At 30.5% G+C, this 16,613-nt stretch overlaps 2 protein-coding genes and 1 long non-coding RNA gene across 6 annotated transcripts; 2 read left to right on the forward strand and 1 right to left on the reverse strand.

Annotated features, from left to right (window-relative positions):
• Positions 1 to 4,449: 4,449 nt before the first annotated feature.
• LOC125420823 (protein ALP1-like) lies at positions 4,450 to 9,582 on the reverse strand. Of its 4 annotated transcripts, none has more exons than XM_048467991.2 (4): positions 9,332 to 9,580; positions 7,996 to 8,043; positions 5,249 to 5,604; positions 4,450 to 5,150 (listed from the first exon to the last, which is right to left on the reverse strand). In XM_048467991.2, exons 3-4 carry the CDS (start codon positions 5,600 to 5,602, stop codon positions 4,647 to 4,649), a joined length of 858 nt encoding a protein of 285 aa, XP_048323948.2. In that variant the 5' UTR covers positions 5,603 to 5,604; positions 7,996 to 8,043; positions 9,332 to 9,580; the 3' UTR covers positions 4,450 to 4,646. The 4 variants fall into 4 exon arrangements, with proteins under 4 accessions (XP_048323948.2, XP_060674767.1, XP_048323946.2 ...); XM_060818783.1 differs by lacking the exons at positions 4,450 to 5,150; positions 5,249 to 5,604 and adding exons at positions 5,619 to 6,231; positions 6,309 to 6,534 and having other exon boundaries at positions 6,623 to 8,043; positions 9,332 to 9,582; XM_060818784.1 differs by lacking the exons at positions 7,996 to 8,043; positions 9,332 to 9,580 and adding an exon at positions 6,623 to 7,000.
• LOC125420993 (uncharacterized) lies at positions 7,943 to 9,266 on the forward strand. Its single transcript, XR_009639570.1, has 3 exons — positions 7,943 to 8,081; positions 8,667 to 8,705; positions 8,833 to 9,266. It is a non-coding gene; the product is annotated as an uncharacterized LOC125420993 (long non-coding RNA).
• Positions 9,583 to 11,652: 2,070 nt separating the features above from the next.
• LOC107425477 (protein CPR-5) lies at positions 11,653 to 15,376 on the forward strand. The gene is made up of 5 exons (XM_048479565.2): positions 11,653 to 12,139; positions 12,714 to 12,770; positions 13,294 to 13,329; positions 13,472 to 14,224; positions 14,553 to 15,376. The coding sequence occupies exons 1-5, from the start codon at positions 11,717 to 11,719 to the stop codon at positions 15,084 to 15,086; spliced, it is 1,803 nt and encodes a 600-aa protein (XP_048335522.2). The 5' UTR covers positions 11,653 to 11,716; the 3' UTR covers positions 15,087 to 15,376.
• Positions 15,377 to 16,613: the final 1,237 nt, after the last annotated feature.

Consider the following 16,613-nt stretch of genomic DNA (forward strand, 5'->3'; position numbering starts at 1 on the left):
AGCCAGGACTAATCAGATCCCAGAATAAAACACTAGACTGCAGTGAAGCATATACTCAATTATTTAAATAGAACGAGGGATTATATATTGGTGTATTCTAGTAGGAGTCTTCAAACCCTTGGTTATAAGGACTCTAATTTTCAAAGGGATATTAACTCTAGTAAGTCAATATCAAGATATGTGTTTACCCTAAATGGAGGAGCCATTTGTTGGAGGAGTGTTAAATAAACTTGTGTTGTTGACTCCACCACTATAGCTGAATATGTGGCTGCATCTGAAGTTGCAAAGGAAGTTCTATAGCTCAAGAAATTCCTTTGGGATCTTCATGTGATACCAAATGTAGATCGGTCCATTACCCTTTATTGTGATAATAGTGGGGCCGTAGCATAGTCCAAAGAACCCAGGTCTCACAAAAAGCAGAAACATATATTAAGAAAGTGCCATTTGATCCGTGATTTCATTGATAGAAGAGATACAGTGGTTACTAAAATACATGTGAAGAGAACCTAGCAGATCTTTTTACTAAGACTCTTCCTAAACGTGTGTTTGAGAAGCATGTAAATTGTATGGGTTTTAAAAGGATCCTAGCCTTACTTTAGAGTAAGAAAGAGTTGGTTACATTTATGCTCTGGGAGCAAGATAATTGTAATTTCATTTTCTGATTTAATGGTATGAATTTCCCAAAATTCTTATGCATTTTTTTTTTTTTTTACATATAAGGTTCAGATTAATTATGTAGTATATGATCATATGGATACGTTCATAGAATATATGATCTTAGGTTCTCATAATTAATGAATTATCTCACAGTTGTTAAATAAAACTGGGCACTTTATTTAGACTGTAATATTTTATAAAATAATCTTTCTTGATTATTATAAAATATTAGAATGAATTACGGTCATTTTGAGAGGATCAGAAGAGATTTAATTAAGGATAAATTTCTGTAAAAGGAATTAAATCTCAGGCAATATTGGATTTTTTTTTTTTTAATCCTGGGTATATTATAAATAAGTAATTAAGTGACTATGATTTTTTGAGTTATCAATACATGAAGTCTATTTTGAACAGTCAATAACTTGATGATTTGGGAATTATCGTTCTTTGATTATTAAGTATTTATGAAATATACAAAATAGAATTTATATGAAATATCCTCTTAACATGTTTCAGTACTCGGATATTGAAAGTCACTAGCCAGTGCATTGGATTTGTCAAAGAAATTGATAAGTTAAGAGAATAAATAATTAATTAACTAACAGAAATTATTATCGATTAATTATTGATATTTTACAAAGGAAAAATACATTTAATATAAACGTTATTAATTTTGGAGTTCACATCTGGACTTTTAACTGAGTAGCATCGGATGAGATCAAAGTTCCAGGTTTGCTCAGAGCAAGTGGAAGATTGTTGGATTTATACTCTTGGAGCAAGCTAATCTATGATCAGGAGTTTTGATTAATAATGGGCCGTGGGATTCCCAAACTAGCTCATTAAATGACAGAGCTTATTTAACTGATTATTAATATATAAGAATGAGCCCATTAATTGAGTCCAAGGTATTATGAAACCCTCGGAGGATTAGGGTTAGCAGTCTATAAATACGTTGCTGATTAGACTCTAGACAGAAATAAAACACCTTGAGAGAAAAACAGAAACTATGAGTTTCAAAGTGTTTTTCACATTAACTTTCTTGTTTCTTTTGTGATCAGGTGTGCCCATATGCAGATCTGTCACTTGAAGAATAATTTGAAAGGTCCTGCATAAAAGGTTAGTAAAATATAATGGATAGTGACATAATTTATCACATGCTTTATTCAATCTCGATTAAACTTCTATTGTATATATGACTCCAATATAAAGTTTGTACCTTGAATATGAATACGGCATGCTTTTCACTTTATTTAATAATATATATACCAATTAAGTAATGGAAGCAATAACAAATGAACCTTTTGTTACTTACATGTAGTTTATATTTCAAATGTTGTGATTCTATTATTATTTAATGAAATTTGCATTTATTTACTTTTTAAATTTTAATTAATTTAATATTTCACAATTTATTTCTTTTAAAACTTTTAAATATTTCGTTTTCTTCTTTTATAAAATTCAAATATTTAATTATTTATTACCTACCATTTCACAGCTAGTTTACCAAACTATCCTGTTGTGTTCCACATTTTCGAACACCTAACTCTATGGATCACAAATGATACAACTCTGGGGCAGAGTTTTGAACTTCAATCAGGTATAAGCCTAGTGCACTCAATTACTTTAATGTTTAGTAGTACTTGAAATAAATATTTGGATATTAATTAATTTTATCTTACATACGTTTGTACTAATTTCCCCAATTTCTTAGTTCGGCCTATATTTTCCTCAACTAATTTAATATCGATAGTAGTTGGAATAAAATATTTAGATATTAGTTTGATATTAATTAATTTTACCTGGCATATACATATGATGGTTCAGAGAATAGTTTGTTTAAGTTTTATATTTTTGTAACGTGAAAATTTATATTTGGATTAATCATTTTTTTTTATCCAACACTACAGATTTAATGGTTAAAATTATGCCAAATCATAAAATGAAAAGTATTATTATCCCATTGAATTAATTTTAATTTCCTTTCATATTTTTTAAACGTGTGCCAAATCAAGATATTTCTAATGGAAAAAAGTTGAAAATTGTTATGATAATTATTAGTTGTGTATGTCTTTTATTCTTAAGGGAATGTATTCAATTTAGAATTTGATGGATTTAAAATGAGTTATAGAGGTTAAAGGATTTAATGGATTGTTATGAAATTCTATAGACTTCATAAAGATTTTATAAAAATCCAAATAAATCTTTGGGTTTAAGGCTAGATTTCATATTGACAATTTTCTTCACAATTTCACTGTTAAAATCCTTTCAAATCCATTAAAATCCATCATTTTTTAAAATCAATAACTTTTTGAATACCACCAAATTTTAAAATAATTCTACAAAGTCGTAATTGAATATACCTAGATTTTAATGGACTTTTATAAAATCCATCAAAATCTGAATTGAATATCATTAGACTTATATGGACTCCTTTAAAATCTAAATCGAATACCTCTAAATTTTTAAAAACTTTTAAAATCCTTCAAATTCTAAATTGAATACATCCCTCTTAGTAAAATACTTACCAAATTCAATTTATTTTGTATCATCTAGTGTTATTAAATTTTGATGGATATATTATTAAACATTTTAAAAGTTTATAAAAATTATATAGTATTTAAAATATCAACGATTTTTAATGATTTTTAAAATCCCATACTCTTATATCAATAAAGTGTTGGTTAAGTTAAATAATAGATTATAATTGCGAGGACCTTACGGGGGCGTTTGGTACGCCGGATAGGACCGGATCAGACAGGATCGGACAGGATCGGATAGGATCGGACAGGATAATTAGTGCAGTACTATGTTTGGTATAGTTCCGGACTAAATGATGGACTAATTGTACCATGTTTGGTGCTGAATCAGACTGGATAGGACTATTTTGTAATTATATTTTTAATTTAAAAAAATAAAAATATAAAAAGTTAAATTTATATGAAAAAAAAATTATTACATCTAATTAAAGTTGTACATTTATATATTTATATATTTATATATTTATACATACATGCAAAATATACAAAATTTGTTGTATACACCCACGAATAATATTAATATATAACTTTAGAAATAGCTTAAAATTAACTTAAAACATAGTATGCCATAAATAACAATTAATTAAAAATGAATATATTTTAATGGTATGCATAAGACAATTGAATATTTTTTCAACCCATAAATTACATAAATATATTGTTTCCAAAACCAATAAAAATAAAATTTTAGTATGGTAAATCATAAATAACAATTATTCACAAATAAAGAAATAATTAACAGTATATGTAATTAAGAACTTGTTGATAATATAAGAATATCCATATCCAAGTTATACGTATATGTATATAGATTTCACATGTAGCAATTCAAATAACAAGTACTACATAAATATAAATATATTGGATTTTACAAGGATAATTTACTTATAAAACAAATAAGTAAATACACTTGTTGCTAACAATCCAAATAAAAAACCTACTATAAAACCATTACGCCATTCATTGTTCATTTGAGCATGTGTATGTGCGGTGGTATTTCGTATTAGATTTGTGTCATTACGATTCCGCATCCGTTGTTCTACATACTCAACATATGCAATTTCAGCTTCTTGGGTTGTATTATATGCTTGATATAAATTATCTCTAAATCCTTGCACTTGTTGATGACATTCAGGCCAAGAATTATATATCCCTGGTTCTCTACCTTTAAACACAACATAAACTCTTCACTTTGCCATTTAATATTCCTGCATATAAGAATACATTATAATATAATATAGTAATACAATTAAAAAATCAATAAATCAACTCAATCACGCGCATATGAATATTCTAAAACATAACACATAATCATAAAATTATCCTTACATGCAAATTTAGAAACAAACATCCACCACCATACAACAAGTTCATAAGTTTCAAACCTAATTGTTCATAATTATCATCCTCCCATACATAAACAGAAAATATGTAGTCCACTACTTAACTAAATTAGTTATCCAAAAAGTCACGAGCAAATGCAATCTTCCTCGCATCCGTTTTAATAACCTTAAAAACCTCTATATTCGATGGATCCGATCTCATTGCCTTAGAGATTCTGAGGTTATCACTGGCCTCAAATCCTAACCTGTCAAGCTCCATAGCTAAATATTGTGGATAATAAGCCTCGGATTTTTCCAACTTTGCAGCCAATTTATCAAATAATTTCTCTGCTGCATTGCCTAACCCGGCTACAATGTCATCGTCCTTCGATCTAGATTTTCGTTTACCTCTTGCTTGGACTTGTGTAGATGGTTCACTACCTCCTCGATTCACAGACATTGGAGAATCGACATTATCAATTGGTTCATTTGCAGTGTCCAGATTTATTTCATTTATCATATCAATTGGAGTTTGTGCTCCACGTCCGGTTGCCCGATCCTTCCCAAAAATATTAGCAAGCTTCTCATAAATAGGAAAAGATTTTCCTCTCCAACCTTTTGCACTTGGGGCACTCTAAAATACAAAAAGCCAACGTTTAGCTAAGAAAAAATAAATGCTAGATAACAAACTAAAATTGAAATTAACATATATTTTCAAATAATATTCAAAACCTGCACATATGCTTGCCAAACTTCTTCACTATCAACCTCCACACATTTAAGAGAATCATTCCATCCAAATCCACTTTTGTTCAGCATGTCATATATTATACCATATTGCTTCTTCCACTTTTTCATCTTCGACTCAATATGTGGATTGGCTCGCAGTCTCGAATTAGGATACAGCTCAGATAGTCGCCTCTCAATCATAGTAAGTGTGCCAGGCTTAAATGACCCTGTATCACAACGTTGCCCACTAGCTACAGCTTCATCTAAGATAATCAGTAAAGCTTCTTCCTCTCGTTGAGTCCATGTACGCCTAGAGTCACCACCCCTATTATCGTTATCGCTACCTCCAGCTTCCATTGCTATTTATGTAAAAATTCCATGATTCCAAAAATACCATAAAAAATATGAATTTAATAACAAATAATAAAATTCTCATATGTTATATTTAATATAATTCAGTCTTCATACAAAAGATGTAACAAACACTATAAAATTAAACAGTTAGAAAATTATATAAATCATAACAATCAACTATTAACCACGACGACTTCTCCACTCATCAAACATTTGCCTAGCTAACTCATTTCTCCAATTAGTCCATTGATCCGAAGAACCAATTGATCCTATAATATCTTCATCCCCACTTATGTCAGCATCGTTACTCATATCAAACTCAGCTTCTCCAGGATCAAGTGCCATTTCTCTCCTAATAAGATTATGTATCAAACAACATGCAGTAATTATCTTAATTTGGGTTGAAATTGGATAGAACGATGGACTCCTTAAAATTGCCCATCGCATTTTTAGAACCCCAAAACATCTTTCTATTATATTTCTAGCAGATGCATGCTTCATATTGAAATACTCTTCATGATTTGCAGGTGCACAACCATCTCTCCATTCGGAAAGGTGATATCTTGTTCCCCTATATGGTGCAAGAAATCCTTCACCATTAGTGTAACCAGCATCCACTAAATAATAATAACCTAACACAGAAAAATGGCTCCTATTAGATAACATAATGTTGGTCCACTACAATATGAACTTTAAGAATTGCTCTTACCGGTGGGTACTTTTAATCCATTTGGCCTACTTAATGCATCTCGAAGTACTCTTGAGTCTGAAGCGGAACCTTCCCAACCAGGTAATACAAATATAAATTCCATATTTGGGTTACATACACCTAAGACATTTGTGGCTATCTCACCCTTCCTGGTTCGATATCTCGGCTTATCGATTTCGGGTACATTAACCTTAATATAAGTTCCATCTAATGCTCCCAAACAATTCTAGGTCACAAACAAAATTAGTTACATAAGATATTGCCACATATATCTACGAATTAAATAAAGTAACCAAACTAATTGATTAACATACCTTAAATATTTTCCATCTATCATCCGAACAATTATCTGACACAGGTTCAGGATGCCTCAACAATGTCCCATGTAAACGTAACACTCCATTCAACACTGAATTGAAATATCTACTAACTGTTTCCCCCGATCTATTGAATCTAGTGATAATTGTACGGTTTTTTGTATGATGAGCAATTATATGCAAAAATATGCACACTTGCTCTTCCAATGTAACAGTACCATCTCTTTTAACATATCCATCATGGCGTAATAACTGACATAAAATACCAAATGTTCTCCTATCCATCCTAAGTTGACTAATACAGTTAACATCATTGTCCAACAAACTAGTTACAAAAGACGAACGCAACTCTGCAGTCCTATTTATTCGATTCCTAACACCTCTATCATTTCTCAATCGCATTGCTACATACATGTACATAAACCCGACAACTATAAAGCATGTACAAAAATATTCAAATGCCTTATCATTTGGAAGCATCAATAATGCAGCTAATCTTCTTCGATCCATATTCACTACAAAAAAGAAAAAAATAAAAAATAAAAACAAAACAAACATAACATTTTAATGTACAAAAAAATTATAATTTACAAAAATATATCTTGGATACAAGTATACTTGAAAAATTTTTTGAAAAAACAAATATTTCTGTCCACAAGCCCATCCACCAGTTGGATACAAGTATACTTGAAAAGATTACTAGAAACAAATAACTGGGCCATCGAATAATGATTTAAAATTTATAACTAATATTTTAAATTTTATATTTAGATAATTAGTAATATTCTATAATCGTTGATAGGAGTTTTGGCATATGTACAGTGGTTTGGGACAAAAAGAATGTGGAAAATTTAAAGAAATATTTATAATTGAATAATATTTTATATATACTTTTTTAAAGTTTACATAAGACATTATTGTTCTCCATAAAGTAACTTGCTTTTTTATCGAGGGAAGGAATAATACTTTCTAACTCACCCTCTTTGAACCATAAAAGCCAATTTGTTGTTTTTATTGAAGGAAAGCTAGCAAAATATTTTGTAATTGACGATGGATAAAATTAGCTGGAGAGGAAATGATGATGGCATAGTTTGTTTGACCCAAAAAGGGAAAGGAGAAAAAAAAATAAATAAAGGAAAAACAAAAAAGAAAACCCAATTTACCCATCGACCAAGGTGCCATTTCAAGTTCTTTGCAAGGTGGTATGAATATAATAAATGCTTCCTCAACCCAAAACCCAATGGGAAGTATCATGCAGTTGGCAACAAAACAAACAGACGACACATCACAGGGCATGCTTGGACATGGAAATAACACTACAGGTTCAGTCCATGAAAATTTTATGTCAAAAAACACTTCAGCTGACTCACCTTTTGGTAGTCGTACAGAAAAGATTATCAACAGTTTTCTGCAGAATCCTGTTTTGAAAGGAGAGGAAAACGAGACAAATGAAGTGGTATGTCAAAGATGGAACATGTTTATTTGTCTATCTGTTTTGTTCTTTATCTCAGTTTTCCACTTTCTTTAAAAGGTTTTCCCTCAACATTATCTTTTGTAATCATGCTTTGTTGTCCATCACTCCAGAACCTTCTTCAGTCTAGAATTGCATTGCGCAATTTTATGGCATGTTTATTAGTTTGTATTCTTCATTTGCCAATAGTCTCTAGATAAACATTGCAAAGGGATTAATTCTTTTTAAAATGTTTAAGAAGCATCTGATACGAAAGATCAATTGTCTTTTAAATGTATTCAAGTTGCTGCAGCCTTACAAAGGAACAAGGAGGCATTTTTTAATTAGTTTCAACCACCAATTATTAAGTGCTTTGTTTGATTTTGATTCCAAGAACAATCAATTTTCTAGAATTTAGAGTATTTTATTCATGTTTGCACTCTGCCCTGAGATTACATAATTTTGTATTTTAAGTATTTTAGTATCATTTTCTTGTAAAATTATGCGATGTCTCTGAATGGTTTTGTGTGCTGGTTATATTTGTTCTCTAATGAAACATGAAATTCTAATTATTGAATTTTCTTTCGGTAGGCTGGGCGGTTGAGGTCAGAGAACAACTTGCTTCACATGGTAATTTATGTTTTTGGTTCTGTTTCTCTTTTTTGTTTAGACAAGCATACATGAATGATATATGACTATTTTGAAAGCATTTAATGGTTAAGAAAAAAAAAAAAAACATTTGTACACCCACAATCAGAGAACGAAGAAGATTGAAAGATGGAGCACCCAGAATCAGAGAACGAAGAAGAAGAAGAAGAAGCATAAGAATTTTTTTCTACACATTTGTACTCCCAGGTTGAAGAAGAAGAAGAAAAAAAATGGCAAAAAAAAAAAAAAAAAAAACAATGCCAGATCGAAGAGAAGAACGAAGAAGAAGACATTTTTTCCTCCACATTTGTACACCAGATCGAAAATAAAATTGCAAAAAAAAACAAATTGCCAGATCGAAGAACAAGACAAACGAAGAAAAATATGGCCCGAATGTGTATGAAAGTATGAATAACCAAGAAGAAGAAGAACAATGTAGATGAAGAAGAAGAAGAACGAGAACAGAGAAGAAGAAAAAGAAAAAGTCTTTTTCTGGCAGATCAAAAAAGAGAAATATGGGCAGATCTAATAAAAAAAAAAAATAAACTGAAACATGAAGAAGAAGAAGCAGACAAACAATGAGAAGAGAAAGAAGAAGGCAAACTTACATATTCAGAGCTTGATCTGGGCAGAGGCACGCTTGATCTGGGCAGAGGCACTCGAGAGACACCAGCAACGCCTTCGATCAGCTCCGGACAGAAATTTGACCCAGGGGGAAGGACAGGTCAGCTTAATCCTCCTCTCGGGGGATTATTTTACTGTAGCGGTTAACTTATCCGCTTCTTCGTTTGTTCCTTTCAAACACCGGATTGGGACACAATCCTGTCCAATCCGGTGAAACAAACAGGCCCTACTAGGTCCATATATGTGGTCAAAAATAAAAATAAAAATCCTAGAGTCTCTTGTTGGCATAGGAAATACTTATCCTCTAGTCCTTACACAGAAATTAGGTCCATATCTGTGGTCAAAGATAAAAAATAAAATAAACAAAATAGAATCTTTAGCTCTCTTGTTGAAATACCTATGCTTTAATCCTCAAAAAAGGATGAGGTCCTATAATTAAAAAATCCTAACTTTTTTTGCTTTTAAATTAAAAATGAGAACATTCCTTTTAAAAATTATTCACCCATTTATCCAAAAACTTCCAAGTTAAAAATTGAAAACATTCCATTTTTACAAAGCTTTGGACTTCTTTTTTTTTTTTTTTTACTTTTAAGTAAAAAATGAAAACATTACCTTCTAAAAATTTTCCATCCATTTACCTTTTAAGTTAAAAATGAAAAGATTCCTTTTAAAAATTATTCACATATTTACCCAAAAACTTTTAAAAGTTTAATATAGTATTACTATGTAACCTGAAAATATATATTTTTTTTAAAATTATCCATCCATTTACCCTAAAAGTTTTAAAAGTTTAATATACCGATTATTTAATACCCATTAGCCTGAAAATATTCCTTTTAAAAATTATCTACTCATTTATCCCAAAAGTTTTAAAAGTTTAATATACTGATTACCCAGTGCTTTTACATAATTTAAAAAACGAAAACAAAAAAGCTAAAAAAAAAAATTATTAGATAGTTAATTTATGTATGGTGTGGAATGATACGCAAAAGAAATTTAATTGATTCGCATCCTACCATATAACTATCTTTTATTAATTTATTTAAATTCACTTTTTGATAAAAATGGTTTATATTTTGATAATATATTAATATCCTGTTGGTGGAATAATGCCTAAAAAAGGATAAAAAAATATGAAAGTTATAAATTTTCATTTTTATTTTTTTTAAAGCAAATTTTCTTTTTTAAAGTGATTATTATTTTATTATTTTAATAATTTTTTATTGACATGAGAGATATAGTTTTGTTTTTATAATATATAAAAAGTCAATAAAATTCTATCAATGTCTTTAAAAAATTTATTTTTGAAATCTTTTAAAATGAAAGTGTATAAATATTTATGAGAATCTTTCGTGATTTTATAAACTCTAAAATTCAATAAAAATCTCATGAATTTTACAAAAGTCAATAATTAAAAAACAGCTAATAAAAGTCTCTAATTTTGTTTTTTGGAATAGAAATTAAATTTTTCGAATAATCAACAAGCTTACATAAATCCATTTGGTTCGCATGAAGAAACCATAGTGGCCCATCCTCCAACCAAGTAACACAAGAATCGTTAGAAAGAGCATGATGAGCTACAAACATGAGCTACTCGATTAACTTCTATAGGAACATAGCAACAAGATAAAATTTTTTCTATTATTTTTTATTTATATATTTTTTTAGATACCTATTATCTGTAAAAAAATTTACTTCATTTTTGAAAAGTTAATTTTTTAATTTTTCCCACATTTTTTTTTCTAACTTATTTGAAAAATAATAGTATCATTAATATTTTTTGTATTTTAAATAATCTTTTTTTTTTTAAATTGCACTTTACAAAATTACATTTTATATCTTCATTTTTTTGGTTTTATATGCTAATTGTGTAAAAATTCTATAAAAAGGGTTAAAAAAATTAAAAAAAAAAGAGAAAAAAAAGATTAAAAAAAAATTAGAATGTAATATGTCAAATCGAATATAAATAAATGGTTTGTAACTAAATAGATCATAGTTTGATATGAGCTATATCAAACGCTAAATAAAAACAAACAGAGAATCCAAGTGCCTGCCTTCGTGGCAATGTTTTAAAAACAAAAATTAAAATAATAATAATAATGAAACAGTGCCACTTCCCTTCAATTTTTTTAAGAAATCATTTTTTTCTTTTTTTTCTTTTGATTGATTTTTTTACCTTCTAATTAAATTGCCAAATATATATTACAAAATAATAATAATAAAAATTTATTATTATTCTGAAAAAGGAAAATTGTACGGCGTATTTTTGTGATATTTTTTTGGCATCAATATTTATACAATTTTGAAAATCAAACCCTTCCCACCTTCCCATTCGTCTTCGTCTTTGTCTTCCTCGTCTTCAAAATTACATGGATGTCACTTCTTCACCTTCTCCCGAACGTCACAGATCCAGTGATTGCGCCATCAACAACGACGAACCCAACAATGACGAGAATGAGGAGGACGACGCCGCCCCCGCCATCTCCGCCGTGGGTTCCTCTCCAGAGTATTTGAATCCTACGGTTCAGAACACATCCTCAGCACCCACCGACGAAAATCCACAAAAGCTGATCGGTAGGAGCAAGAAAAAGATGAAGAAAAGAGCTGCGAAGGATTTCTCTGCTTCCAAATCGTCGACGTCTTCTTCGTCTTTGGGTTCGTTTCAGAGAGGCACGCGCGTGGCGTGCAAGCGCCGAAACCCCATTGTTGTTTTCGGGACGGCGCGCCGTAACCCTGTTGCTGATGCGCTTTCGTTTCGTCTGGGAATGTCAATTGCAGCCTTCGTAGCTCAGGTCTTTTTTTCTTTTTCTTTTTTTTTAATTTGCAAATCTAAGGTTTTGAATACTGGGTTTGTTGATTGGATGTTTATGTTTGATTTTTGATGCTTTTGAAGTTGAAAAACAAAAAAATTTCTAGGTTTTTATGGAAAAGTTTCGACTTTTAGCATTTAGTCGTTTGCAAATTCTGGTTCTTATCTCTTATTTGTTTAATTCAGGTTTGCTGTTTGATATGCTTTAAGGGATTCTAGCACGTTTTAGTTTTCTTAATTCTTTTTTTAAAATATTATACGCTTGAAGTTTGTGTTTATAAGTTATAGCTAGCCAACATTGGGATGTTTCTGTACGACTGAAAGTAATAATGTGGATATTCAGATAATTTGAGGACTTGACGATAAAAAGCAGTGCATTATCATTGGGTTGGTTAGTAATGTAAATTAATGGTCTTTTTATGTTTTATATTGAACGTCTTGTTGAAGTAAGTAATTTCCCATGCTCTTGTTCACTTTTTGAAACTATGCTTTATGATTTCTCTCTTATGTCATGGATTTTATTCTTTTTTTTTTTTTTTTTTTTTTTTGGATTCTAGGTTCTGGAAAAGAAAGATTCGCCCGGAGAAAGGATGTCTGCTGAACATCTTACGCTGGTATTTATCTACCCTGTTAGAAATCACATTAATGATAATTCTCACTTTAATGGGTTTCTAGGGTCATTAATCATTATTTCTCCAAGAAGTCCTATTTACTTGCATTACAATGTCAGAATGTGCTAAGTTATTATTGAACATAGCCTATTTTGCTACCATCAAGATGCAAGTTATATGTCCCCTTGGATCTTAAATGGCTAAGAACCCTGGTGTTAACCCCTGGTCTTGGATTTTATCAGCTTGCAGCTAAAAGTTCTCCATCCTCTAATTCAAAGTGTGTCAACCAAAAAAACAAAAAAAAAAAAAAAAAAATGTCATATGATTGAAACACACAGCTGATATTATGGGTTGTGAACCGTGTTTTAATTTGGTTGATAAAGTATTATTATTAAGAGGGAATAATGCCAGCCATAATTGTGGGGTTTGTTGCCTTTGTATACTTTCTTTGTCTGAATTGTTTAATTTATTGCACGGTGGAATATCCCAAGAATTCACTAATATACATTTATGTACTTGCTTGCAGATCTGTGCTTCAGCTGTCAGAGAATCTCTAGCAAATGTAAGCCAGACCTTAACTGCTGACTCATCCAGTTGACTGTGGTTTTACAAGTTAAGTTTCCTCTTGTAGTTGATATCAACATTGCAAAGATTTAAGATGCTAAAGTGGTATCCACTTTCCTTTTTGTTTCATTACCTTACAGGATTTTGGGGACACATTTGATAGTTTCGTACGGAACTTTGAAAAATCGTTTGGGAGCACTTTGAGAACTCTTAAACTGATCAATGAATCATCTGTAAATAAGGGAAGAAATCATTGGAGTCAACTAAATTTAGAAGGTTCTACTTCAGATGTATATCACAACAAAGGAGATCATATATGCAGAGAAGGTTGTTCAAGCAGTCACAATATTGGCATCTGTCGGTCAGAAGCAGTTATCCAAACTAATGGAGTTCAAAATCAGTTAAATCATAGCAAAGCAATCGAACAGAATGAGCTAACGGATTCTGTTGATCTAGACCTTGACCAGCATAGGCAAACAAACCAGATGATTTGTGTGTCTCCAAGCCCACTTGGATCTATAATCAATCAGTCCATGCGTGGCACTATTGAGAAGTCTGTCATGGAGCAAACCCGTTCTAACGACCTTAAGTCGTTTGAGCTTGGTCTTACAATGAGAAAATTGAAGTTGAAAGAAACAGAGCTAGCTCTCAATTTTGAGTCAAATAATCTGGAGAGATCAAAATTATCTATGGGTATGTCAAAGGCATCCTTCAAAGCTGAAAAGTTCAAGACTCAGCTAGAGGACTTGAGACATGCTGAGCTTCTTAAAAAGTGCATAGATTGTCTTGTTGCTGGTTTGCTTCTTATGGCAGCATCCCTCTTATATGCTACCTATATTTATTCCTACAGAAAAATTGCCGAAGCTACTTCATCCTGTATACCATCGCCAAAGGCAAGTACTTTCTCTTCTTTCAATTGTTCTGATATTTCCCCCTAATTTGTCTTTGCTATTTGTATTGTAGTCATTATAGTTTGTCGTTTAAACTGAGAATATTTTGCATTCACTTAAAGGATTTTACTGTGTTTTTTCTTTATATAAGTAAAATGTGAAATGTGAAATATCTAGAGAATTACCTAATAAATTCTGTTGATAAAGTTACATGTTTATATTCAATAATTATTTGTTGCTGTTCTAAAATTATATAAACCATACCTTACCAACCATCACTTTTTCATTTTGGTGTAGAAAACATCTTATTGAATTATTTTTTCTGTTTCAGGAGTCCAGCTCTTGGTGGATCCCAAAACCAATGGCATCTTTCAATTCAGGACTGCACATTCTCAGGTGTCAAGTTCAAGTTGTGAGCAGAATGCTCTTTGGTATCTTAATGATTATTGCAGTTGCTTATTTGCTTCTCCAACGGTCAGGATCATCAAAACAGACCATGCCGGTTACATTTATAATCTTGCTCTTAGGATTTGTCTGCGGTTTCGCAGGCAAACTTTGCATAGACACATTGGGAGGGAGTGGGTATCATTGGCTCCTGTATTGGGAGACTCTATGCCTGGTGCATTTCTTCTGTAATGTACGCACATCCACTGTGTTCCTTATCCTATATGGACCACTCACTGTCTCTGAGAGAGTGAAAGGCAACACAATGCTTCCTTACTGGCTTCGCCGATGTATGTTCTATGGTATCCTGCTGTTTTTCCTACCATTGTTTTGCGGTCTTCTACCTTTCGCAAGCCTTGATGAATGGAAAGATCATTTTTGGCTGCTGTTCGTTGATTATCTACTCGTAACTGATGAGTGAAGCTAGATTTAAGATCGACATATTTTGGCTTGAAGGTTTGATCTACATGTTTTGGCTTGAAGGTATACTTTTTCTTTTAGCGTAACTTGGCTTGTATAATATGTCTAGTGTCACTTTTGTATCCTTCCAGAACAGTGGGGGTATATATTTATATGAGGGTATTTCATTTTGAATCTGAAGATTTTAGTTTGGGTACTTGATGTGTAAAATGTATTTTCAAGCTGTTGTATTTTACAACATTAGTGTACTAGTCTAAATTATGAAAATTATTTTAACTTTCATTTGTAACATTCATGGATTTAATATTGAATGGTCAATTCAAAATTATCATTTTTTTTTTAAATTTTAGCAACAAAAATTCTATTTTTTTGTTTTTTATGAAAAATTTCAACAAACTTAAAAGGCTCAAATAAAATAATTTAGATTACGTTCGGTTAAAAGAATGGTTATTTTTAAAAATTTTAAAAATGGTTATTTTTAAAATTAAAGATTAATAATTTAAAAAAAAAAAGATAAAATAGAATATTTATTTCTATTATTTAGTTTAATAGAAAAAATATAAAAAAGTTAATATGAAACTAAAAAAATATCAAAGCCTTAAAAAACAAATAGAATATTTATTTTTATTATTTAGCATTCTTTTCTCTCGTTTCCTTCTGCTTGTTTTGTGTTATTTAACAACATTAATGATAATTTGATGACGGATATGGAAGAAATGGTGTGCTTTTGACAAATGCTTTAAATTTTTTTAGCGTACATACGGCGATTAGGTGTGAAGTATAATAACTCATTAAACAAGTGTGGTAGCTTAGTTGGTACAAGCACCACCACCCAAGCCTAATGAACGGGGAAATGGATGCCTGGGGACATAGAAAAAAAAAAAAAAAAAAAAAAACTTATTATAAAAACAGAAATAAATAATAATAATAATTTAAAACTCCTCCGAAATATAGGAAATATATAAATAACCTTTTTAAACTATTAAAATAATAAATAAACACCTCAACGGTAATTATGAATCGCAAATTGCCTCTCTCAAACCAATTAATTGCTAAAATCATTTCAATTTAACATGAATACCTTTTTAGCATATATCTGTTATACTATTTTTCAAATAATTTAATCTAATTTTTTTTTTGTATGCAAATATTAAAAATAATATTAATATTAATTAGTTGAATTTATTTACTATGGAAATTGTTAAGTAATTTTAACACATAACCACCACTTGTTATGAAATTTATTAGTTGCCTTCCTTATTGTTATTTGTGTTCTGTTACTTCTAGCGAGGAAGGGATAAAAAAAGTCATTGTATAAGTCAATGCATAGAGTTAGACTTCATTTGACAGAATCAAAGTTTATGGTTACATTAAATCAAAGTTACGATTTCAATTTTGAAGAGAATGATAAGAGGCAGCCAAAGAAGGAAGTTGCTTCCAAAACTGGGTATGGTGATTAAGAATTTTGGTTTTAAAAAAAGTATTAAACCGAGTAAAAATTTTATATGTTGTTTGAACTGTGGGGTAA

The sequence above is a fragment of the Ziziphus jujuba genome, chromosome 7 (genome assembly GCF_031755915.1).
Source record: "Ziziphus jujuba cultivar Dongzao chromosome 7, ASM3175591v1".
NCBI classification, from domain to species: Eukaryota; Viridiplantae; Streptophyta; class Magnoliopsida; order Rosales; family Rhamnaceae; genus Ziziphus; species Ziziphus jujuba.